The 24,852-nt window shown below is 41.3% G+C and overlaps 1 protein-coding gene across 6 annotated transcripts in view; it reads left to right on the forward strand.

The window, feature by feature from the left end:
- NEDD4L (NEDD4 like E3 ubiquitin protein ligase) overlaps positions 1-24,852 on the forward strand; it is a 629,231-nt gene that overhangs the window by 518,239 nt on the left and 86,140 nt on the right. For 4 of the 6 annotated variants that reach the window (XM_082259755.1, XM_082259756.1, XM_082259753.1 and 1 more), the window contains 4 exons: positions 3,036-3,199; positions 10,552-10,681; positions 17,088-17,261; positions 23,620-23,694. In XM_082259755.1, coding sequence (XP_082115881.1) covers positions 3,036-3,199; positions 10,552-10,681; positions 17,088-17,261; positions 23,620-23,694 — 543 coding nt within the window. The remainder of the gene's footprint in view (positions 1-3,035; positions 3,200-10,551; positions 10,682-17,087; positions 17,262-23,619; positions 23,695-24,852) is intronic. The other 2 variants (XM_082259754.1, XM_082259752.1) reach the window with 1 other exon arrangement.

Consider the following 24,852-nt stretch of genomic DNA (forward strand, 5'->3'; position numbering starts at 1 on the left):
GACTGAAAACAGCGGGAGCGAGCCTCCGGCGGCGCAGGAGCGCCGCCCAGAAGGGGGGGGAGTCCAGCAACGTAGTACTACGTCGCTGGACGGAATCGAGCCACTTCGCCGCAGTACAGTCAACGTGACCGGTCGGCAAGTGGTTAAGTATTACCTTGGGGAGATGCAGACTAGAGTACTGCAATCACTGAGCAGCAAATTATATCACCTGGGATGTATTTCAGTTGTCTTGCAAACCTAGCCTGTTAGTGGGCCCTGAGGACCAGGGTTGAGGACCACTGCTGTAGAGTGTCACTTGAGTCTGCAGGGGCTCCTGACATTACATTCAAGATGGAGGTGCTCAGCAGGAGCCTCAGGTCTTTTGGATGTCTACACAAGGGAGGCTTTAACATCTAAATATCGTGCCTTAAAATATGTTAAATGCACAAATAATTTTAAGGGAAGATTTTTGTTGAACTGAATGGTTTGGCATCAGTGTTTCTTTAAGTAAAGCACTTTTTCCCCAAACGTATGCAGTTTTATTCACTACCACCCGGGAGTCAGGATTTTTCAAGCATCTCTTGTCTTTATCGGTCTCTGGACTGTTCCTCAACCATAAAATTAATCAAGTGATGTTAATTCCTGCAGCTGCTGAGCATTCCCAATCTATGCATCTCACTGGAAGGGAACGGGTGTAAAATCAGCTATTACTCTCAGTTTAAACGCTTGAATGATTATTGCTAGGAAGGAAAACATCATAAGGAATAACAATTGTTAAGGCTTGTTTGCCATTACAGAGATGACAATGGGAGGTTCAGGTTCTCGTAATCTGTATTTATTCCAGTGCTGATTGTAAAAGGGAATGAAATGCATATTACAGGTTAGACTGGAAGTTGGGTAAACACTCATGGAATTTTAATAGAGGATGTTTAGAAATTCTATTCTAAAGGTATCTATAGTTATAATATAATGGCCCAGTTGGATGATACTCTATTGTGAATAGGAGGCCCCCAACTCAGCCACCAGCCGTCATCCGTCATAAGGAAATAGTGAGCTAGCTTTTGTCACCCAATGCAAGGTGTACATATGTGTGTATTTATATATATATATATATATATATATATATATATATATATATATATACAGTGTGTATTTGTGTGTGTGTGTGTATATATATATATATATAAAGTATCTCACAGAATTGAGTACACCCCTCACATTTTCGTAAATGTTTTATTATATCTTTTCATGTGACAACACTGACGAATCGACACTTTGCTACAATGTAAAGTAGTGAGTGTACAGCTTGTATAACAGTGTAAATTTGCTGTCCCCTCAAAATAACTCAACACACAGCCATTCATGTCTAAACCACTGGCAACTAAAGTGAGTACACCCCTAAGTCAAAATGTCCAAGTTGGGCCCAAAGTGTCAATATTTTGTGAGGCCACCATTTTTTTTCAGCACTGCCTTAACCCTCTTGGGCATGGAGTTCACCAGAGCTTCACAGGTTGCTGGTGGATGTTGGAGACCATGTGCTCCTCCGCCTTCCATTTGAGGAAGTAAAGCACTTGGTATGAAAAGTGTATGGGAAATGCAGAGTCCTCCACCACAGCAGTTACAATATTGAAGATTCTCCTCCACGGTGCATCTGTCAATAAGGCATGCTAGTGCACTTACCAGATATTGGTAATTAATACACCAATCAATTCAATCTCAGATGGGTCCAGATGGAGAAGCCGGTATGGATATCGTATTACCAGGGACCGTCACTGGGTAGAGGTTCCACCGTATATCGCACTCAGACCATATATATCATAAGCAGCATTAATCCAGGGGTTAACATACAGGGAATACAAAAGCCTACATAGTGTAGTATATAAAATCAACACTTTATTAATACAAAGAGAGGAACTCACATTTCGTAGAGTAAAATAGTGCTATGTTAAAAAAAACAGCGTGCTGACGTTGCCACGCAAAACCCAGAAGGACGGGCGACAGTGTATCTGGCCGACTTTTTTTAACGTAGCACTATTTTATTCTACGAAATGTGAGTTCCTCTCTTTGTATTAATAAAGTGTTGATTTTATATATTACACTATGTAGGCTTTTGTATTCCCTGTATGTTAACCCCTGGATGGATGCTGCTTATGATATATATGGTCTGAGTGCGATATACGGTGGAACCTCTACCCATTGACGGTCCCTGGTAATACCATATCCATACCGGCTTCTCCATCTGGACCCATCTGAGATTGAATTGATTGGTGTATTAATTACCAATATCTGGTAAGCGCACTGGCATGCCTTATTGACAGATGCACCGTGGAGGAGAATCTTCAATATTGTAACTGCTGTGGTGGAGGACTCTGCATTTCCCTACACTTTTCATACCAAGTGCTTTTGGGACTTTTGTTACCCTAAGTCATCTTGTTTCACTGTGTGTTTTGTTATTTTTTATTTGGCTTTGTCATTTTATTGTTTTATTATCAGTGTGCACATTTATATTTATAGATATTTGGCTTTGTCACTTTTTTGTTTTATTATCAGTGTGCACATTTTTATATTAGTTGAACATATATATTTATTTATATATTTGGTCACATATAGCGCAGCTTTATTTTGTTTATTTTTGCTTAGGTTTTATCCCACTTCTAGCTGCAACTTTGTTTTTCGTTTATTAGCGCGGTTATTATTTATACATGAAGTTAGAAGCTGATTGGCTGCTATGCACAGCTACACTGTATTTTGCGCTCTCCAGTTTTAGTAAATCAACCTCAATGTCCACTTCACCTGGTATAATGTCATGTTTGACTACGGTGTATGTAATTTAGTGAACCAAGGACCAAGCCAAGAGTCACTGTAGGAATTATTTTAACTGCACATCAGTAACCATTGTGTTTTTGTTTTTTGGGGTTTTTTTTTTTTGTTTTTGTTTTTTTTTGTTTCTTCCACATCCAGCTTTTAGTAATATTTAATAGGTACACAATTTGGCTTTTTGGTGTATGAGTTTTTGTTGGTGTAAATTGCTGACTAATACTCCTCTTGTTTTTCAGCGCGCCTGGGATGTTGTAGATTCCAATGACTCTACCTCTTCACACCAGCAAGAACTGCCAGCCCCTTTACCCGCAGGATGGGAGGAAAAAGTTGACAATCTTGGGCGCACATACTACGTGAATCACAATAACAGGACCACCCAGTGGCACCGGCCAAGCCAAATGTATGTATGAAGATTGTATAGCTTTCTTCTATGTGATCTTTACCAATATCAGCCATCGTTAAAGGGGGTTTTCCCCTAAGTTGTTAATGCGGAAAACTCCTTAATTTTCTGTGCGGTACTGATCAGTTTGGGTAGTGCGCTAATCCATTTGGCGATCAACTGTTTCAGATTGTTATTCAAAGGCTTTTGGAAGCTGGCTGGGTCATGGTGGAAAAGGCAGAGCTGTTTCAAGCGATTGCAATATCAGTTTTCTGAGGCTCTTTATAAACAACATATCCACTAGCTATGTTAACCCTGCTGGTCATTACTACACATTCTACCTTGTTTGTAAAGACTGAGATGGAAGTGTGTACAACGTCCTTAGCCAACAATCATTTTTTTTCCCTTTTATTTCTCATTTACTTACTTTAAAAAAAAAAAAAAAAAAAAAAAGACAACTGGAAGCTTCTATATATACACACACACAGGGCTTTTTTTTCAGCAGGAACACGGTGGAACGCAGTTCCGGCACCTCCAGCACTGAATGTATGTAATAGCAAGGGGTGTGGGGTGTGTTGGAGGGTCTCTTGATGCTGACTGCTTGGGGATCTATTGTCACTGGTACGGATCTGGTATTGTGTGAGGGTCTATTGTTGCTGCTGGGGTCTTATGTTGTTGGTAGGGATCTCCTGTTGAGGTTGAGGTCTATTGTTGGCTTATCTACTGGTTGCTGGGATAACCGTTTTTGCTACTGGAGGGGGGTCTAATGTTGCTGGGGTGGATCTTTTGTTGCTGGGTGAGGTATTTTGTTGTGCGTGGGAGGTGGGTAGGGGGTGAAACCAAGGGACAGTGCTCAGAGGTGGGTAGTGGGTGGAGAAAAGGGGTGACTCAGAAGGGGGGGGGGGGAGTTCCTGCACCTATTCTCCAAGAAAAAAAGCCCTGCACACACATATATATATTAAAAGGGGATAAAGCGTGGTTCTGTACATATTTTCTTTTTTTATGTAGCACTCTCCTGAATAGGTTGCTAGGAAAGCTAACCACAATTTAGTTATTTATGTCTCAACTGTAACTAGTGGAGCAGTGTGTGATTTCTTTGGGCTGTTCTGGGCTCTGCAGATTGCTCCCCCTTGCCTTCTGGAGGATTCCAGAATATTAGTGAGTTGAGAGGATGCAAACCAATATTTATGTGGTCTTAGCCAATCCCTGGAGAAGATTGCCCAATAGGTGGCTTCAGAGTGCATAAATAGTCTGGGACTCGAAGCAGTCTTGTTTTTGCCGGCGCTCTACATTTTTTTTGTTCAGGATGTTTAAAAATAACTCAAAAGGATATGATATATATATATATATATATATATATATATATATATATATATATATATATATATATATATATCTGGCAAATATGAAACATTGCATATAATGGTTTGTGCTTTTTTATACAGCCAGCTGATGGAGCTCTTGGCTCCTTTTACCATGTATTGCATCTTCTTCTCACCTCCTGTTGTACATAGCTTGTTGTTTACAGAGCTCAATACCTCAGGCTGATATTTATGCACAAAATTTAATAATTCAGAACAGTGTCCCTTCCACCTCCCAATCTAAGGCCCAGTTTGAGTTCTCAGTCAGAGAGAGAGAGAGCGCAAGAGAGAGAGACAGAGAACAACTGTTGTCTGTGCTGCTTTTGGGAATATATATATATATATATATATATACAGTGGGTACGGAAAGTATTCAAACCCCCTTAAATTTTTCACTCTTTGTTATATTGCAGCCATATGCTAAAATCATTTAAGTTCATTCTTCTTCCTCATGAATGTACACATAGCACCCCATACTGACAGAAAAACACATAATTGTTGACATTGTTGCAGATTTATTAAAAAAGAAAAACTGAAATATCACATGGTCCTAAGTATTCAGACCCTTTACTCAGTATTTAGTAGAAGCCCCCTTTTGATCTAATACAGCCAGGAGTCTTTTTGGGAAAGATGCAACAAGTCTTTCACACCTGGATTTGGGGATCCTCTGCCATTCCTCCTTGCAGATCCTCTCCAGTTCTGTCAGGTTGGATGGTAAACGTTGGTGGACAGCCATTTTTAGGTCTCTCCAGAGATGCTCAATTGGGTTTAAGTCAGGGCTCTGGCTGGGCCATTCAAGAACAGTCACGGAGTTGTTGTGAAGTCACTCCTTCGTTATTTTAGCTGTGTGCTTAGGGTCATTGTCTTGTTGGAAGGTAAACTTTCGGCCCAGTCTGAGGTCCAGAGCACTCTAGAGAAGGTTTTTGTCCAGGATATCCCTGTACTTGGCCGCATTCATCTTTCCCTCGATTGCAACCAGTCATCCTGTCCCTGCAGCTGAAAAACACCCCCACAGCATAATGCTGCCACCACCATGCTTCACTGTTGGGACTGTATTGGACAGGTGATGAGCAGTGCCTGGTTTTCTCCACACATACCGCTTAGAATTAAGGCCAAAAAGTTCTATTTTGGTCTCATCAGACCAGAAAATCTTATTTCTCACCATCTTGGAGTCCTTCAGGTGTTTTTTTAGCAAACTCCATGCGGGCTTTCATGTGTCTTACACTGAGGAGAGGCTTCCGTCGGGCCACTCTGCCATAAAGCCCCGACTGGTGGAGGGCTGCAGTGATGGTTGACTTTCTACAACTTTCTCCCATCTCCTGACTGCATCTCTGGAGCTCAGCCACAGTGATCTTTGGGTTCTTCTTTACCTCTCTCACCAAGGCTCTTCTCCCCCGATAGCTCAGTTTGGCTGGACGGCCAGCTCTAGGAAGGGTTCTGGTCGTCCCAAACGTCTTCCATTTGAGGATTATGGAGGCCACTGTGCTCTTAGGAACCTTAAGTGCAGCAGAAATCTTTTTGTAACCTTGGCCAGATCTGTGCCTTGCCACAATTCTGTCTCTGAGCTCTTCAGGCAGTTCCTTTGACCTCATGATTCTCATTTGCTCTGACATGCATTGTGATCTGGAAGGTCTTATATAGACAGGTGTGTGGCTTTCCTAATCAAGTCCAATCAGTATAATCAAACACAGCTGGACTCAAATGAAGGTGTAGAACCATCTCAAGGATGATCAGAAGAAATGGAAAGCACCTGAGTTAAATATATGAGTGTCACAGCAAAGGGTCTGAATACTTAGGACCATGTGATATTTCAGTTTTTCTTTTTTAATAAATCTGCAACAATGTCAACAATTCTGTGTTTTTCTGTCAGTATGGGGTGCTATGTGTACATTCATGAGGAAGAAGAATGAACTTAAATGATTTTAGCAAATGGCTGCAATATAACAAAGAGTGAAAAATTTAAGGGGGTCTAAATACTTTCCGTACCCACTGTGTGTATATATATATGATCTTACTAATTAAAATAGAAAATACATACAACACCGCTATACAACCTGAGCTCTGGGCAAACCACTATATACACATGTGAACCACTGCGGTGATTCATATCCCTATGTCAGCCAGAGGCTGACATCACTTTCTTGTGAAAGAATACAATTGTCACCTACCTACTCACTGTCTTATGACTGGACAATAAAAGGAGCAGCAACACACTGATAAGTCATCACCTTTGCTCATTCTGCTCTCTCCTAATAGCAAATGTGTAAGCAGCACAGCCTGATTGGCTTAGTGCTGTCCCTCCCTCTCCCAATCTGAGTACTTCTGTGCAGAAGATGACATGAAGAGAGATTCTGGTACTTATTCTAGTTTTATGTAAAAATACATTCAATTACATAAAAGGAATAAACGCTGCATCAAACAGTGTTTTTATACCTGCTGGGAGTTCAGCTTTAATATGAATATTTCATAAGATCAGCATTACATCTCTGGCTTGTTTCCACCTATTGCTGAAGTTAGAAGGTAGAAGTCTGGTGGAGGGCAGATGTGAACAGTAAAAGGTGTCAACTCTCATGTAATTCATTGCAGTAGGCGTGCACCATCTTGTCTGTCGGAGCACTTATGTGAACGAGAAGGGAGAAAAATATAGCTTATAAAACAAGAATTATTATACTAGTGCATTAGGTTAAAATATGGAAAGTTACTCCTCTAGTGAGAGGCCATTTCAGTGTGTGTTGCTAGCAACATGTTTACTGTCTTAAGCTTTAAGTAATTTACATTTTTATTAACAGCATGTAGATCTAACAGAAGAACTGCAGATTATTAATGTATATTTACTGAAACTTCTCACAAGGGAAGCATAGAGGCTGGCATTGCTGGCCTCATGCTGAAAATTCTGGTGACCTTGGACCCTTTTCCGGTCTATATTTTGAACAATTGGTCCTCCTGCCATAGAGTAAAATATATATTTCTAATCTATTGAGGGACACTGGAGTTCTTTCATCTTTGCGTTATACTGCCCCCACACTGGCAAGCAAAAAAAACGATATGCGTCAAAGTACCCCATTATCAGTGGGTCCTACACTATCCATGAAAAAGAGATGAATCCAGCCTTTCTAACCCTTGGAGATAATACTCCTTGCTGGGAAGGATGTGCAAATGCACTACAGGGGACTCCTCCTATATCCACTTGATGGTGGACACTGATTGAGTACAGGTGTGTGTGGGGGGGGGTGGGGAGGGTTGCTCAACCTCGATAGTCTGGTCAGACCGAATACATAATAAACAGGCAAAAAATTTGGGGGAGCATACCCATGTATTTCTAAAGCTGCTGCAGCTATGAACCAAAAGACATGTATATTAAAAAAGAATAGCGCGCAAATGCAAAAGAAAGAACTACCAAATCTGAAGACAATCCATAAATAAAAATGGGGGTTTTGGCCATATGGTGGGACCAAACCCCCATTTTTATTTATGGATTGTCTTCAGATTTGGTAGTTATTTCTTTTGCATTTGCGCGCTATTCTTTTTTAATATACATGTCTTTTGGTTCATAGCTGCAGCAGCTTTAGAAATACATGGGTATGCTCCCCCAAATTTTTTGCCTGTTTAAAAAAAACGATATGCCAGCCCAGGATAACCCTCCCACTACCAACAAGTTTCTTGCTAGTTTCCTAGGAGGATAGATGTCTTTTCTTCAGTTCTACAGTGTAAAAGACTAATTTATATTTTGCTAGCATTTTCAATATTACTGCTAGAGCTTTGTCTCTTCGATTGTAGTTTCCCATCATAGTCACCCTCAGTCTGGTTTTTGGTGTATAGTTTGGAAATGACCTTTGGGCAATGGGTTCTGACATTGGCTCAGAGTTTGCCTTGTTTCTGAAGGCTCATCTAGACTCATCGCAGTTTTCCCATAGAAGAGGTTTTTGCTGCATGGCTGAATGCTGGGTGGAGTGTCGCTCGCACATGTTCTTTTTCCTGCCATACAGCATTGAGAAAGCATCTCCATGATGCTAGTTCTGCTTGCAAAGAGCCAATTGGAACTTCAATCTGTTTCTGTTGCCCACTAACTGTAAAAGAAAAAGACAGAGCGCCTCTAAGTGCAGCTTAGGCTTAAAACCACAACATAGTAACAACTCACTAGATGGAAGTAGTGTTAGGCTTGTAAGCTCCGGTGGTATGTCAGGAGATGGATGTAGTCCCATGGGTCCTGGAGGATGGAACACCTAGAGCCGGTCGGATGGAAGGGTGGACGCTGTGCAGAGGATCCTCTGTCTTCCGGGTTCCGGGTAAGGCTGGGCGCCAAGGACCACACTGGAACGCGGCGTGACGTCACCGGAGACTGTGAATGACACGACGCGTTTCAAAGCTCGCGCACGGCTCTCAATGGGCATGCGCACTCTTTTCTCAAGTGTAGGATCTAACTAACTGTGACCTTGATCTCCTATGGCTATACTCTTAACCTGAGCCTATACATTACCTTACTGCCAGGCGATCGCAATATGTCTCAGGTGCCCCCAGTTCACATTCTCTTAACGGTTCTGGAGCACCTTGCAATGTTCCTACTGAGGGTCCTAATGTCTGCAGCCTGGAATCATGTTATCCTTTGCTCTTAGCATCTGTTCCATCTTCAGGTTCTTTGTTGGTTTGTTTTGGATCCTCGCTCTCCTCTCGGCGGAGCTTTTTACCACAGTCATGCAAGACTTTATTACCCAAATCACCCAGTCGCAGAGACTTTTTCTGAACTGCTCTAGTTCCATAGAATATACTGCAAAGTCATCCTCTTTTATGTCTGCAAGGAATGTCTTTTCTGTTTTTTTCACTCCATAAACTTTCATGTTAAGGCCACCCAAGCATGGCTCCTTTGCTACCTGCAAGTCCTATCACTCAAAGTCTGCCAAATCTTCAAACATGCCTTCTTTTGCATGAAGACGCGCCCCACTTTCCAGAGTGGAGGAGGGATGTTTGTTAACCTTTCTGGACTTTTGGGCAGCTTCCATCTCAGATGCTTGGTGCACCCAGAGTGGAGGGTGTTTGTTAACCTTTCTGGACTTTTGGGCAGCCTCCATCCTCAGATGCTTGGTGCACCCAATGTGGTTCCCTGCCTCCTCCTTGATTTCTCACCACTAATCTTCCCATTTCACCACACAGATTAGCATTTCTTCCTGAAGTCCCTTCAGTTTTTTCTGCATTAAGGTGTCCTTGCCCCAGTTCCTGTTCCAGGGATTTTATCTCAAACTGTTCACTGTTCCCAAGCCCAAAGAGGGCATTCAACCCCATTGTTGGTCTCAAAAATCTGAATGGCTTCATTCTAGTCTTACGTTTCTGCATGGAATCTGCCAAATCTGTCACCAGTTCCCTTTACCAGGGCATCATTTTGGCCTCTGTTGACCTGAAAAATGCTAATATGACTCCATCTTTCCACTGCAGCAGCAATTCCTTTGCTTTTCTCTGGGGCCCATGTATTAGCAGTTCATAGTTAAAAACCATTTTCAATTTTTATAGCTGTGTCCTTGCTAGGAAGTTTCACTCCTCTCTATTTGCCTTCTGAACCTTGTGACAGGCCAAGAAAGGATGAGAGAGCCAACATTTGACAGTTTTCAAAGCAGGAATAGTGAGGAAATCTTCCAATGGGAGTACAGGTTTTTTTTTTTAAATCAAGAAAAGCTTTATTGAGAAAAATTCACACCATGACAATAAGAAAGAAAAACTGTCGGATGGCAGCTTCGGGAGTACAGGTTTTGATGGTCTTGTTTTCCCTAGGACAGAAGGTAATAGGAAATCTAGCTAGTGAAACACAAACTGCAAAAAAGAAAAAAAAAGGCAGTCAGGGGTTTTAACAACCTGTAGTACATCCCACAGAACATTGGGAGTTGGATATTAGATATAGTGAGTTTAGTAATTTTATAGTTGTAAATACTGTATTTAATGTATCTGGAATTACAGTTCTAAAAATGTTTTTTTACTCTGTATTGAATTTCTAATGTTCTATTATGTTTTCTTGACGTTTCCCAGAGAAGTTGCATCTGAATCAGATAACAACATCAGACACATACAGCAAGAGGCCCACCGAGTGTTCAGATCAAGGAGGCACATCAGTGAAGACTTAGAACCAGAACATGGGGAAGGAGGAGATGTACCAGAGGTGAGTGGAGCAATATACAGTAAAACCTTGGTTTGAGAGTAACTTGGTTTGAGAGCGCTTTGCAAGACAAGCAAACTTTTTAAATAAATTTTGACTTGATATACAAGCGATGTCTTGATATACAAGTAGCGTCATGTATAAAAAAGGAGAGGAGCCTCTAAAGTGTAGCAATATGGTTACATTTAATGAAGGTTCAATATTTAGCAACTCACATGGTTGATGATTAAAACAGGCACATCTAAGTATGCAGGCATCCGGGGTAAAGCTGTCCACATAGACCATCTTCTGTACAGCCATCTTCATCATCCCTTCCCCGCTGCACTCCACGAGTGAATCAAAGCCTAACTTTCAGATCACTCTACTGCAGGCTATTCTTCCCGGTCATGATTGCAGACTGACAGTGTTGAGAGTGGGTGGTTCAGAAGATGGTTTATGTGGAAAGCTTTACCCCGAATGCCTGCATACTTAGGTGTGCCTATTTTAATCATCAACCATGTGAGTTGCTAAATGTTGAACCTTCATTAAATGTAACCATATTGCTACACTTAGAGGCACCTCTCATCTCTCTTATATTCTGTAGCTCTGCTAGATTTTGCTTCTAATTCCCTTGGGAAGGCTGCATATTGTGGATGGACATTTTATGGTTACACAACCTATCGCATTGCTATAATCTTTGTATATAGACTATAAACTGAAGGACTTGTGGAACGAATCATCTGGGTTTCCATTATTTCTTATGGGGAAATTCTCTTTGATATAAGAGTGCTTTGGATTACAAGCATGTTTCCAGAACGAATTATGCTCGCAATCCAAGGTTTTACTGTACTGTATTTGATTACCCTTCTAATAGGTCACCATTTGTGTCCATTAAGGGAAATTCCATCAAGATCTGAAAATTCTGGTTTACTTTGAACACTGTAGCAGAGTTGAGGTATGATAGATGACATACCTAGGGGTCCAGTATTTCACCATTCCAAACGAAATGGTACTTTCTCCATAGTTATTTTTTTTCCCTTAATTGCTGTAGAAAAAAAAAATAGCGTTATGCTATGGGGGTGTAAAAAGGAAAAAGCAGTTATTGGTACACATGCAAATTAATGGTACAGATGTCAGTGCCAACTTGCCATAGAGGCATTGCTTAGCATCACCCTTCATAAATACCCTATAGCCTTTATAATATAAATGAAATCTAGCAAAATATATACCTGCCTTCTTTAAACCATAGTTTTCTCTCCAAAAACACACGCACTAATTTAGTTGTTTTCTGGGGTATTTCCATATATGTAGTTGGTTTGTTGTTTGCAAATTCCCTTGGACTTCTGTTAGCGGAATTTAGGTCATTTCAGGGACACATTGGTAGGCTTGTCAGTGGTCCTGTTGTTCACCGTGGAGACTGTGTGTTTTGATCTGTGCACCAACGTATCAAGTACCAAACTGGCATGTATGAAATCCATTTAAAGACTCAGAGTCCTGGCTGATTCCTTGTTTACAGCCTGCAATATCACTTGGAGGTTATTACAGAGCAGGGCAGCGGACCCAGCGGCACACAGCTCGCTAATCTGTGCAATCTCCTGAATACAAAACACCTCCATTGCTTGTCTAATACACAGAGGGGTGCTCAAAGGAACTAGGAGGTAGGGGGGGCGGGGGTTGGTCGGAACTGCAAAGCCAATTTATAGATGACCTTCTTTACCTAGTTCTGCCAAGCACAGATATATCTTACAAACACACAAAGCATAACATGCCAGGTTATCAGAAAGGAATCCTGTTTCCAGTACATGGACTTGATATTTGCAAGCATTGTTACCAAATGAAGGTCTCTGCACTTGTAACAGTCAGGAGTACATAGATGAATTCAATGAATCTGCATATAAACATCAGAGGATGGTCAGGCATGCCGGAACAATCTCCAGTTGTCCTTTAAAGCCTTTCCCAATAGCCTACTGAATGAAATGTGGTATCCTTGAACCCCAAATCCCTTGGTTGTTCTATAATGCACCTTACTATCCAGGATTTGTATATGCCAACAGTTTGTGCAAAGTTTCACATTTTGTGAAAGAGAAGAAAAAAAAAAATTCTTCTAGGCACCCTTATCCCCAGTGACTTACTTTTGGTAAGGCCATCCATCCCATTGCTGCACCAAAAAGGAGGGAAAGGGTCATTGTAGTGTACCCTAGATTTCATGGCTCCCATAATTGTGTAGGTATGTGCAAACACGTTCATGGATCTTCATTTATATGACCAATCCAGCAAGTTTTAGAATAGTCAGTTATATTTGAAAGTACAGGTGTAACAGTTTTGATAAAAATCCACAACTTCAGCAGAAAAGAGACTTCTCCAGGTGGCTACATGGTGTATTCTACCAGTTTTTCCCCAGTACCTCTAAAACACAGAAAACTCACTTACACAATTGACATCAGACTCTAATAATTTTTATTTGGTCTGTGAGGGTACTCATCGCAGTTGCGGGCCAATAGTGAGGCACTGGATGTGGTAAAAGCTTGCAGAAAATCGGAGCAGTGTGCGGCACCAAAATATGCATTTAAGTGGAGTATTACCCACCTTAATTTCACTATACATTTGCTTTAGGTCTCCTCAGCAATCCCCTACTGCTCTGTTTGATACATTTCAAAATATAGCAACTGCAGACTCCTGGGTTTTCTGAACATACAGCATTTCAAACACTTACATCATGAATTACACTATAGGAGCTTTGGATCTTCAGATAACTTAGGCCTCCGAGTTCTGATGTTCATGTTTTATATTCATGAAAATGACTGATTGCGTATTTTAAAGCTATGATGGTTCCTTCAGATCCATGAGCTGTCCCCCCTCTTAGACATACGTGGTGGTGCTGACATCTCTTTTGCTTCACTGAGCTGCTGTCAGTCATCCTGCCACTTAGACAGGAAGGCACAGACACTAAATCTGATGCCAAAGAGCTGATTTGCATACGAATAGCCCTCCCATTGCCAGGAAGTCAATTAGCATTATTACACAGTTAATTTAGAGTTTTTAACAGATCTCTCGTTGCTGGGAATGTGACTTAAGTGGTGCAGGTGATGACATCATAGTATGTGTATGTACGTGCCCATGTTTCCTTTCCAATCAGCCATCCAGCTTCTCGAATGGAGTGAGCCAAGGAATGCCATTAAGCAGCGCATTGCTGCGATGCCTTCATAGGGGAGACAGGGCAAGTGGGGAACGTCTCGCCCTTTGAAGATAAATGTGTCCAAAGGCAGAGACTGGCATTCAAGCCGTTTAATCCCTCAAAATGTTAAAACACAAGTAACTGCAGACTACATATAAATAGGCCAACCAGCAAAGTAGCTGACACCTCCGAGTGGGCTGATGTCACCTAAACCATAAAACACCACAGTCATGCTTTTGGGGGCTCTGCAGTTAAAAGCACTTGCTTCCTAACAATGACACAGTGAGATATATTATACTGCTCAGGTTTAGAATTCCAGTGTTGTCTTTTTTGTGACCTTGAACATGTTAGTCAAGTCTCCATGGCCTGCTCACCAAAAATAGATGTAAGCTTGACTGGACACAGAGACAGCACTTTGCATACTTTGTATATAGTTCCACCAAAAAAAAATCTAAATTATATCTGCATATATAGCACATTTTGGGGTGTGAGCATGTTTTTAAATAGACAAAGTGCAGCTATTTTTACTGCTTAAAGTGAAACTATACCCACCGATTTACCTCTTTCCCAAAAGAAAGCTTGAATTAGAAAAGTTCAATAAATGGTATTCTCTCTCTTAGTGAATATACCAATGTTGTTTTCTGCAGTGCTTTCTTTCCATCCTGCCTACTAAGGCATGTGCAGTGTATGCCTTCAAGACATGTCTCTGCTGATAAAGGTGACAGTTGCCAGTGTGCTTATGTCAGCTTTCAACCAGACTTTCTAGCCCTCAAATAGCTGATGTCATAGCAGGTCACAGCTAAAATGGCCCCATCCTTGGCAGATAGGAGGGTTTAGTACTTCTTTAAGCATCACCCACTATGCTAGATACTGCCTTCCCTGCCTTGAACTTTGCCCAGTTTCAGGAGACCACTTGTATATAAAGTAAAATGGGTGGAATCTGGTAGATTTGTGCTTATAGACTATCATCCTAGGAAAATGACTCGTACATATTTTTTTATCTATATTAGGTGAACTAAAATCTATTTGTAGAGCTGGCTGTAGACTTGAATAGGCTGTCATTTGCTCAGGCACAATCCGTAAACGTATTGGTTTGGTTCTGTTGTTCTTGCACATTTATGTTAATAGGGTGAAGTGTGGTGAGTATGAGGCCAGAACCGATTTATCAAGGGGAAGAATAGCAATTGGGGTAGATTTTGTAACCTATCCAAACCATGGTTCTCCCCAACAACTGTTGGTTGCCTCATGCTAGAAATAAGCTGAAGAAATGTGTTAGGAATAAAGTGTTTACCTTTTAGAGAAATTGTGTACATTATTTAGAATAATGCACCCGCTACGCTAGTTCATATGCACCTGCTATGTTCATGTGCACCCGCTACGTTGGTGCATATGCACCCGATACGTTAGTTCATATGCACCCGCTACGTTAGTTCATATGCACCCGCTACGTTAGTTCATATGCACTCGCTACGTTAGTTCATATGCACCTGCTATGTTCATATGCACCCGCTACGTTAGTTCATATGCACCCGCTACGTTAGTTCATATGCACCCGCTACGTTAGTTCATATGCACCCGCTACGCTAGTTCATATGCACCCGCTACGCTAGTTCATATGCACCCGCTACGCTAGTTCATATGCACCCGCTACGCTAGTTCATATGCACCCGCTACGTTAGTTCATATGCACCCGCTACGTTCATATGCACCCGCTACGTTATTTCATATGCACCCGCTACGTTATTTCATATGCACCCGCTACGTTATTTCATATGCACCCGCTACGCTAGTTCATATGCACCCGCTACGCTAGTTCATATGCACCCGCTACGTTATTTCATAAGCACCCGCTACGTTATTTCATAAGCACCCGCTACGTTATTTCATATGCACCCGCTACGTTATTTCATATGCACCCGCTACGTTAGTTCATATGCACCCGCTACGTTAGTTCATATGCACCTGCTATGTTCATATGCACCCGCTACGTTAGTTCATATGCACCCGCTACGTTAGTTCATATGCACCCCCTACGTTGGTGCATATGCACCCGATACGTTAGTTCATATGCACCCGCTACCTTAGTTCATATGCACCCGCTGCGTTAGTTCATATGCACCCGCTACGTTAGTTCATATGCACCCGCTGCGTTAGTTCATATGCACCCGCTACGTTAGTGCATATGCACCCGCTGCGTTAGTTCATATGCACCCGCTACGTTAGTTCATATGCACCTGCTACGTTCATATGCACCCGCTACGTTATTTCATATGCACCCGCTACGCTAGTTCATATGCACCCGCTACGTTAGTTCATATGCACCCGCTACGTTATTTCATATGCACCCGCTACGTTATTTCATATGCACCCGCTACGCTAGTTCATATGCACCCGCTACGCTAGTTCATATGCACCCGCTACGCTAGTTCATATGCACCCGCTACGTTAGTTCATATGCACCCGCTACGCTAGTTCATATGCACCCGCTACGTTAGTTCATATGCACCCGCTACGTTAGTACATATGCACCCGCTACGTTCATATGCACCCGCTACGTTATTTCATATGCACCCGCTACGTTATTTCATATGCACCCGCTACGTTATTTCATATGCACCCGCTACGCTAGTTCATATGGACTTGCATAGCCAACTTGATGTTTTTTTAGCTGTGTATAGTACTCACCATGTAGTTCTTGTTTTTTATGGTCATGGACCTTCTCATCGACTTGTAAACTCATGTAAGGTGTTGAAAGAAAATTTGTGGTGTTAGTACCAACAAAAACCTGTGTAAAGGAAGTGATAAATGAATGTGTAAAAATATATAAATATAACCGTGTATAGATGAAAATTAAAAATGGATAAAAAATGCAGGATTAACTCCTTATTAGGAGCCGCAACAAACACGTGAATGCGTGAAATATGAGAAAGGTTAAATATTGCTAAATAAAAGTTGCGCTCAACTAAAAAACACTTAAACACATAAAATGCCTTGATTGTAAGGTCTTTATTTTGCACAAGTGTTTTTTAGTTGAGCGCAACTTTTATTTAGCAATATTTACCCTTTCTCATGTTAGGTGTTCACTATCTTCTATAAATTCTCTTCTATCATAGTACATGAATTAAGAAGCCAGTAGGAAGCACCTTCTGGTGCATTAAATAAGGCAATAAATGTCAGATTACCCACAGCTTATTTAGGCAGATCAGCATCTTAATTCAAAGAGTTTAGCAAATAAAACTTTTTTTCTTCTTCCAGCCATGGGAGACTATTTCAGAGGAAATGAGCTTAAGCAGTGACAATCTGAATACGTCTCTACCACCACCTGCATCTCCTGTCTCTCGGGCCAGCGCTTTGGAACTGTCAGAGGAGCTCAACCGAAGGCTACAGATCAGCTCGGAGTCCAATGGGGAACAGTTCAGCTCACTTATTGTAAGTAATGAAACTGCAGTTGGCAGGCATTCTCCTCTGTACCATGACATGCCCAGCCTGCAATTAGCTCTGTGTCAACAAATTACCAGTAATTAGAATCCTGGAACTTAATCTAACGAAGATCCCAGCTGAGTGTCAGATGCAACTTCCTTGATTCATGAAAACTGGTGCACAGGAAAAATAAGACCTTTGTATGCATCCCAGCTTTGGCAGTTTAAAAAAGGGCACTCTTCACCACACCTTAAATTCACCCAAGACCTACCTGTTTTTACAAAACCCACCTCTCCTTTTGACAAACTGCCTTCGGGACTTCAAGTTTTGACATTCCCACTACAATCCCCACCCAAACTCTGCCCCTATTTGTGTTTTACCATACCCACCCCTCCTTTTGATAGACTGCCTTCGGGACTTCAAGTTTTGACATTCCCACTACAACCCCCCACCCAAACCCTGCCCCTATTTGTGTTTTACCATACCCACCCCTCCTTTTTGATAGACTGCCTTTGGGACTTCAAGTCTTGACAGTCCCACTACAACCCCCCACCCAAACCCTGCCCCTGTTTGTGTTTTACCATACCCACCTCTCCTTTTGACAAAATGCCTTCGGGACTTCAAGTTATGACATTCCCTCTACAACCCCCCACCCAAACACTGCCCCTATTTGTGTTTTACCATACCCACCCCTCCTTTTGATAGACTGACTTTGGGACTTCAAGTCTTGACCGTCCCTATGTGGGCAGTCCTTTATTCATTATATTACGTGCGCTGAAAAACTGACAAGGGGTTGGCTTGTACGGTGATTTCTTTGGAGTTTCTTCTGTGTGCTATGTTTTACTTTTACAACCCAAAACCTGACCATAAGCTATTAACTTTGACCCCATTTGCCCCTTGAGCTTGAACACTACTTGGCCATCTTATATTGGCTGGTTGGACATTTTATTATTTGATTCTTTGGGATTAGTAATTGATACAAATATCATGGTAAAAACTATGTAAAAGATAAATAGAAGATAAATATGGGTATAGTAATAGTTTTTTGGTTAGTGTGATAAAAGTATGAATCTATTGTGTATATGTAAACTATGGAGTTCCAAGCTTCTTGGCAGTAGCTTCAGTGGTTTTCAGGGAATTGATGGGTTGAATATTTGATCTACTTTATGGCTTCACCGCTATAATATTTTATAGGATGTTTAGAACATGTCAGCCGCTAATGGAATGTCAGATAAGTTCTTAGTTGTCTCTATTGATTTACTTTAGGGTATTTGTTTGCCTATTTATTTAGTGCAAATAATTTCATGGTCAATTACAGACCACATAGGACCATTCACATCAGTCACAGACTAACAAGGCCATACAGGAATGAGAGAATTTCAGAGAAATTTCTGGAAAATGTTGTCAAAATGTCATTATGTTGGTAAAAATGCATTTGAATCAATAGAGAAGGCAAAATTGAGATGGCTTTGTTTTATAAAGTACAGTGGGTTTCAATATCTCCTGAAGGTAACAGAAGCTCTTTTCATCTATGCTGGAACTGTTCTTGTGCTGAAAAACAGCCCCCTTTAAGCCCTATTATTTTACATTTTCTTCTTTAAATAGTAAAATACAGTAAACGCTTAATAAAATAAACAAAACTACTCTAAATGCCCCCAAAAGCCCCACATCCTCTAAAATAAGAAGTAAGGGCTTGTTGAGGTGGTTGAGGGGCAGTAAAACCCAGCGGTTAAAATGATACTAAACCCACAACAGTAAGAATCTGTCTGTATATGCAGTAAAGCATGTTTCAATGAGTCCTGTAAGGTCTTTGAGTTGCCCACCATGCTACTGAATGACAGTTTACCCCCTTCTCTACAACTTTTTTACTATACAATTATAAACTCACTGAGCTAAGACATTACTATAGTAATTGTTACTCTAATGTATGTAATTTTTTTTCAGCTCTCATTGCTGAAAAGAAGGCTTTTCGAGATTCGTTTTTTTTTTTAATAGACAACATTTTTTTTTTTTTTTTTAAGGGTTATTTTATTAAACTTTTTTTTTTTTGCTCGTCTTAACAAACAAAACAAAAAAAAGGAAATTTGCCAAGCTCCACACTGAGACGCAGCTCAGAACAATACAGAACAGAAATATCAGATTATCCATACATAACGATACCAGATGGTGTAATAGGGACCAAAAAGGAAGTAGCTAATATACTGAACAAAATTATAAATGCAACACTTTTGTTTTTGCCCCAATTTTTCATGAGCTGAACTCAAAGATCTAAGAGAACCTGGATTCACCTGTGAAGAGAACACCTCTCCAAACTGCCAGATGCCATCGAATGTGAGAATTTGCCCACTCAAGTCGATTACGACGATGAACTGCAGTCAGGTGGAGACCCCGATGAGGACGACGAGCATGCAGATGAGCCTCCCTGAGATGGTTTCTGACAGTTTGTGCAGAAATTATTTGGCTATGGAAACTGATTGTTGCAGCAGCTGTCCGGGTGGCTGGTCTCAGACCATCTTGAAGGTGAAGATGCTGGATGTGGAGGTCCTGGGCTGGTGTGGTTACACGTGGTCTGCGGTTGTGAGGCCGGTTGGATGTGCTGCCAAATTCTCTGAAACACCTTTGGAGACGGCTTATGGTAGAGAAATGAACATTCAATTCCCGGGCAACAGCTCTGGTGGACATTCCTGCAGTCAGCATGCCAATTGCACGCTCCCTCAAAACCTGCGACATCTGTGGCATTGTGCTGTGTGATAAAACTGCACATTTTAGAGTGGCCTTTTATTGTGACCAGCCTAAGGCACACCTGTGCAATAATCATACTGTCTAATCAGCATCCTGATATGCCACACCTGTGGATGGATTATTTCGGCAAAGGAGAAGTGATCACTAACACAGATATAGACAGATTTGTGAACAATATTTGAGAGAAATAGGCCTTTTGTGTACATAGAAAAAGTCTTAGATCTTTGAGTTCAGCTCATGAAAAATGGGGGCAAAAACAAAAGTGTTGCATTTATAATTTTGTTCAGTGTACAATATCACATGAAGCGTAGAAATGAAAAATGCACTAAATACTTCTCAGCCAATGACAGAGAAGGGTTATGAACCTAGAGATAAATAACATTACTCTGGAGCAACAGTCCCTTGGGAATCCAGCCAGAGAGGCCAAACTTTAGTACATTTCTTGGGGCAGCCTCGGGCCTCGTAGGTTAGTTTATACATAGGTATAGCTTGATTAACAAGATTAAGCCATAGGGGTAAGGAGGGTGGGGTCTGAGACTTCCAGTGAATGAGTAGTGGACAGATAATTTAACCACTTGCCGACCGCTCACGTGGAGGGTACTGCGGCAAAGTGGCTCGTTATTGTCCAGCGACTTAGACTTACATCGCTGGACAATGCCCCCTCTCAGCGGCGCGTGCGCGCCGCCGGAGGCTCGCTCCCACTGTATTCAGACACAGCAGGAGTCGGGCCAGGGGAGGAAAGGCGGTGATCACCGCCGCTCTTCCTCGATTGTCTGGGATCGAGTGTGGAAATCTGGGATTGTCTGGGATCGAGTTTACACAAGTGGGCAGATCTCCTCTGTGACAAACAGTCACAGATTACAGGATTCAGCATAACTGAACCTGCGATCTGTGTCTGTGTCACACAATCCCCTCACCCCACACACATGTCAGTAAGTATAAGGGGTACATTTAACCCCCTGATCACCAATAAAGTTAACCCCTTCCCTGCCAGTGTCATTAATACAGTAACAGTGCATATTTATAGCACTGATTACTGTAGTAATGTCACTGGCACCCCCAAAAGTGTTAAAAATGTCAGTTAGGGGTCTGATCTGTCCGCCGCAATGTCGCAGTGCTGCAAAACAAATCGCAGATCGCCGCCATTACTAGTAAAAAAATAAACAATAAAAATGACAAATCTTTCCCGTAGTTAGTAAACGCGATACCTTTTGCGCAAACCAATCAAAATACGCTTATTGTGATTTTTTTTTTACCAAAAATATGTAGCAGAAAACAAATTGGCCTAAAATGTTAAAAAATTTTGATTTTTAAATTTTTTTTGGGAATGCATATCAGAATGTAAAAAATATTGTTTTTTTTTCCAAAAGTGTCACTCTTTTTTTCAAAAATGTAAAATCGCACAGGTGATCAAATACCACTAAAAGAAAACTCTATTTGTGGGGAAAAAAAGGACATAAATTTAATTTGGGTACAGCATCGCACGACCGCGCAATTGTCCGTTAAAGTAATGCAGTGCCGAATTGCAAAATATAGCCTGGTCAGGAATGGGGTAAAATCTTCCGGTCTTAAAGCGGTTAAAAATACGCTCATTGAGGATTTTTTTTTTTCAAAGACATGTAGCTAAATACATGTTGGCCTAAATATAGGACAAAAATTTTATATATTGGATATTTTTTAACTGACAAAGTAGAAAATGTCAATTTTTTCGCAAAATTTTCACACTTTTTTATTAATATCACAAAAAAAGAAAAGCGCAGAGGTGATCAAATACCACCAAAAGAAAGCTCTGTTTGTGGGAAAAAAAGGACATAAATTTCGTTTGGGTACGGCGTTGCATGACCGTGCAATTGTCAGTTAAAGTTGCGCAGTGCCAAGTTGCAAAAAGTGGCCTGGACGTAAAGCAGGAAAATCCTCCGGTGGTAAAATGGTTAATACAGAGCATCTTGGATTTGCTTCTACAATAAAAACAAACCAGAGTCGGGAGCATTAATGTTCCACAGAGTGCAGTATCCCATAGCAAACCATCCTAATTAATTTAACTACAGTCAGCTCAGATAAGAGATGGTTTCTGATTGGTTGCTATTCGCTTTAGTCACACTGCCCTTTTTTCCCTATAAGCCCCAGTAACGTCTAAAAGAAAAGTATGTGGTCATAGCTACAATGCAGATTTGTTGTTTTATTTTCTTCCATACTTTATTTTCTTCCATCTCTGGTTTAAAAAAAAAAGGAAAACATTATATTCAAGTATGTATTCTTAATTTAGAAAAGTCCCTTCTATTGCTCTTAGCCATCCAAAAACTTTTTTTTTTTTTTACTGCTTTCATCCAAATTCCAGTTGGAGGGTGGCTATGTTCGTTCTCTATGGTCCCACTGTAAATAGGAATTTTAGCCACCATCTTGCTCCTGAGATGGACTAGAGACTATGGACTATGAGATGTGTAGTGTGATAACGTGCACTGCTCATTCCAAGTATACTCCTGTTCACACACGGTGCATGGCTCAGCCCCACCCCCACTCTCTCTTCATTGGCTCGCTAGCTGTGATTGACAGTAGCGGGAACCAATGACTACCGCTGCTATCTCAGCCAATGAGGAGGGAGAGACCCAAGAGAGCCAAGGCTCTCATGCACATCGCTGGGTCAAAATGGGGCTCAGGTAGGTTTTAGGGGGGCTGGGGTCCAGCCAGTGGTGTATTTTGGTTTTGTGCTTCCCTAGGCAAGACTAAAATTGGGTGAACCCCCCCCCCCCCCCCATGTAAATTTGCCCCACTTTTTTTTTTAACGGATGTGACTCCCTCCAAAATTGAAGGACTACAAGTCCCAGAATGAACCCCTGAGATCTCACAAGGGGGGTGAGAGGGGGTGGGAGAGAGGGGGGGAATGAGAAAGGGGGGATGAGAGAGAGAGAGGGGGATGAGAGGGAAAGAGAGAGGGGGGGAGTGAGAGAGAGGGGGTGAGAGAGGTGGCTCTAGCAACCAGTGGCCAATAGAGTCTCAGGTGGAGGGGGTGGCTTTTTTGCTGCCCCCTGCAAAGTGCCGCCCTAGGCCTGGGCCTTGTTGGCCTAGGCTAAAATACAGCACTGGGTCCAGCTGTACACAGAAAGTTTTTTACCTTCATGCAATGAATGCATGATGGTAAAAAAAACATGAACCTTTACAACCACTTTAAGTTGTGGATGATGTGTATGGATTATTTTTAGAGAATATGGATATAGTTTAGTGTCACTTTAACCACAGGATTTGGTTTCTGGTTGCTGTGGGCAGTGCCTTCCTTTTGATCATTGAGGGTCGTTAATCTCTGGGTATTGTTCCATTGCTGAGCTAAATCACTCTTCTGACTTAGGGATAATATACTAACTACAGACACCAAATTTCTTTCTTCACTACAGCAAGCAGCTTGGGAAAGGAGTAAGGTAACCATTATTATGAATCTCTCCCATTTGGTGATTTTTTATTTTTTTTAATGTATTCTTTAAGTATTTTATTTTATTATTATTTTTTTTAATGTTAGGAGTTGGATGGTGTGACTTCTTATACTAACACAACTTGGGTTAATCTTGGATGTTGTCAATGACTTTGCTCGAGTTGTACATTAACGATTCTTTTCTAAATCTTGTCTTTTCAGCAGCGGGAGCCCTCAACTAGATTACGGTCTTGTAGTGTGACTGACGGTGTCGCTGAACAGGCTCAACTGCCCATGGTAAATTCCCCCTTCCCTTTTGTTTTTTTTTTCATTTACCTCTTGACAGGGCTGATCTTTTTCCAGTGGTATGATAGACAACACAAGGGTAGACTCTTTAAGGGAGGTTAAAGCGTAATATCAAAAATTTATGGCAACTTTTTTTGTTTCTGTTTGGTGGTTTTGCGGGTCTTTTCTAAGTTATTTTTCTAACTGACTTAAGTGATCACTAACTTTCTAACTTGTCAGTGATTACAGAAAACATGTCTGTTGTCTTTTCGGCTTTTGAAAGTTTCATTTGGAATATGTATTAGGCAGCGCTAATTCCCTCTTCTTGTTTTATTGTTTTATTTCATTTGGTGTATTTGAATTGGAAATGTCATCAACTGAAGACTTTTACTTCTTACTGTTTTATAATAGCAACTCTAAAGCTGGCCACACACTAGCAGATTTTTAAAAGAATGTTTGTACAACATTTTTATGAATTCTCAGTACATTCGACAAATTGACAAATGAAGTTCGAAACTTTGTTGTCTTTTTCACATTTGATTTTGGATTTCACCAAACAAAAACATCTACTGTTGAAATTTGTTCAAGAAAAAATTTCCATTCAAATTTTACCATCACTGCAGTTGAAAACCAACATCGAATTTGACCCAACTAATAATAAGAAAATCAAACCAACATTCTGAAAACTTAAAATTTCAAACTAAATTCTACTAGTGTATGTCCAGCTTAAAGTGGTTGTAAAGGCACAAGGCTTTTTTTATCTTCATGCATTCTATGCATGAAGGTAAAAAACCTTCTGTGTGCACCAGCCCCCTCTGGATCCAGCAATGTCCATGAGAGCCTTGCCTCTCCGGGAACTCGTACTCCTGATTGGCTTTTGGCAGCAGCAGGAGCTATTGGCTCCTGCTGCTGTCAATAACAGCCAGTGAGCCAATTAGAAAACAGAGGGGGCGTGGGCGAGCTGTGGCTCTGTGTGTAAATAGACACACAGAGCCACTGGTCGGGAGCATGCCTGCTTGGGTGCCCCCAGAGCAAGCTGCTTGCTGTGGGGGTATGCGGCAGGAGAGAGGAGCCAGGAGCGCCACAGGGGGACCCGAGAAGAGGAGGATCCGTGCTGCTCTGTGCAAAACCTTTACACAGAGCAGGTAAGTATAACATGTTTGTTGTTTT

The sequence above is a fragment of the Pelophylax lessonae genome (genome assembly GCF_965119305.1).
Source record: "Pelophylax lessonae genome assembly, chromosome: 1".
Taxonomy (NCBI): Eukaryota; Metazoa; Chordata; class Amphibia; order Anura; family Ranidae; genus Pelophylax; species Pelophylax lessonae.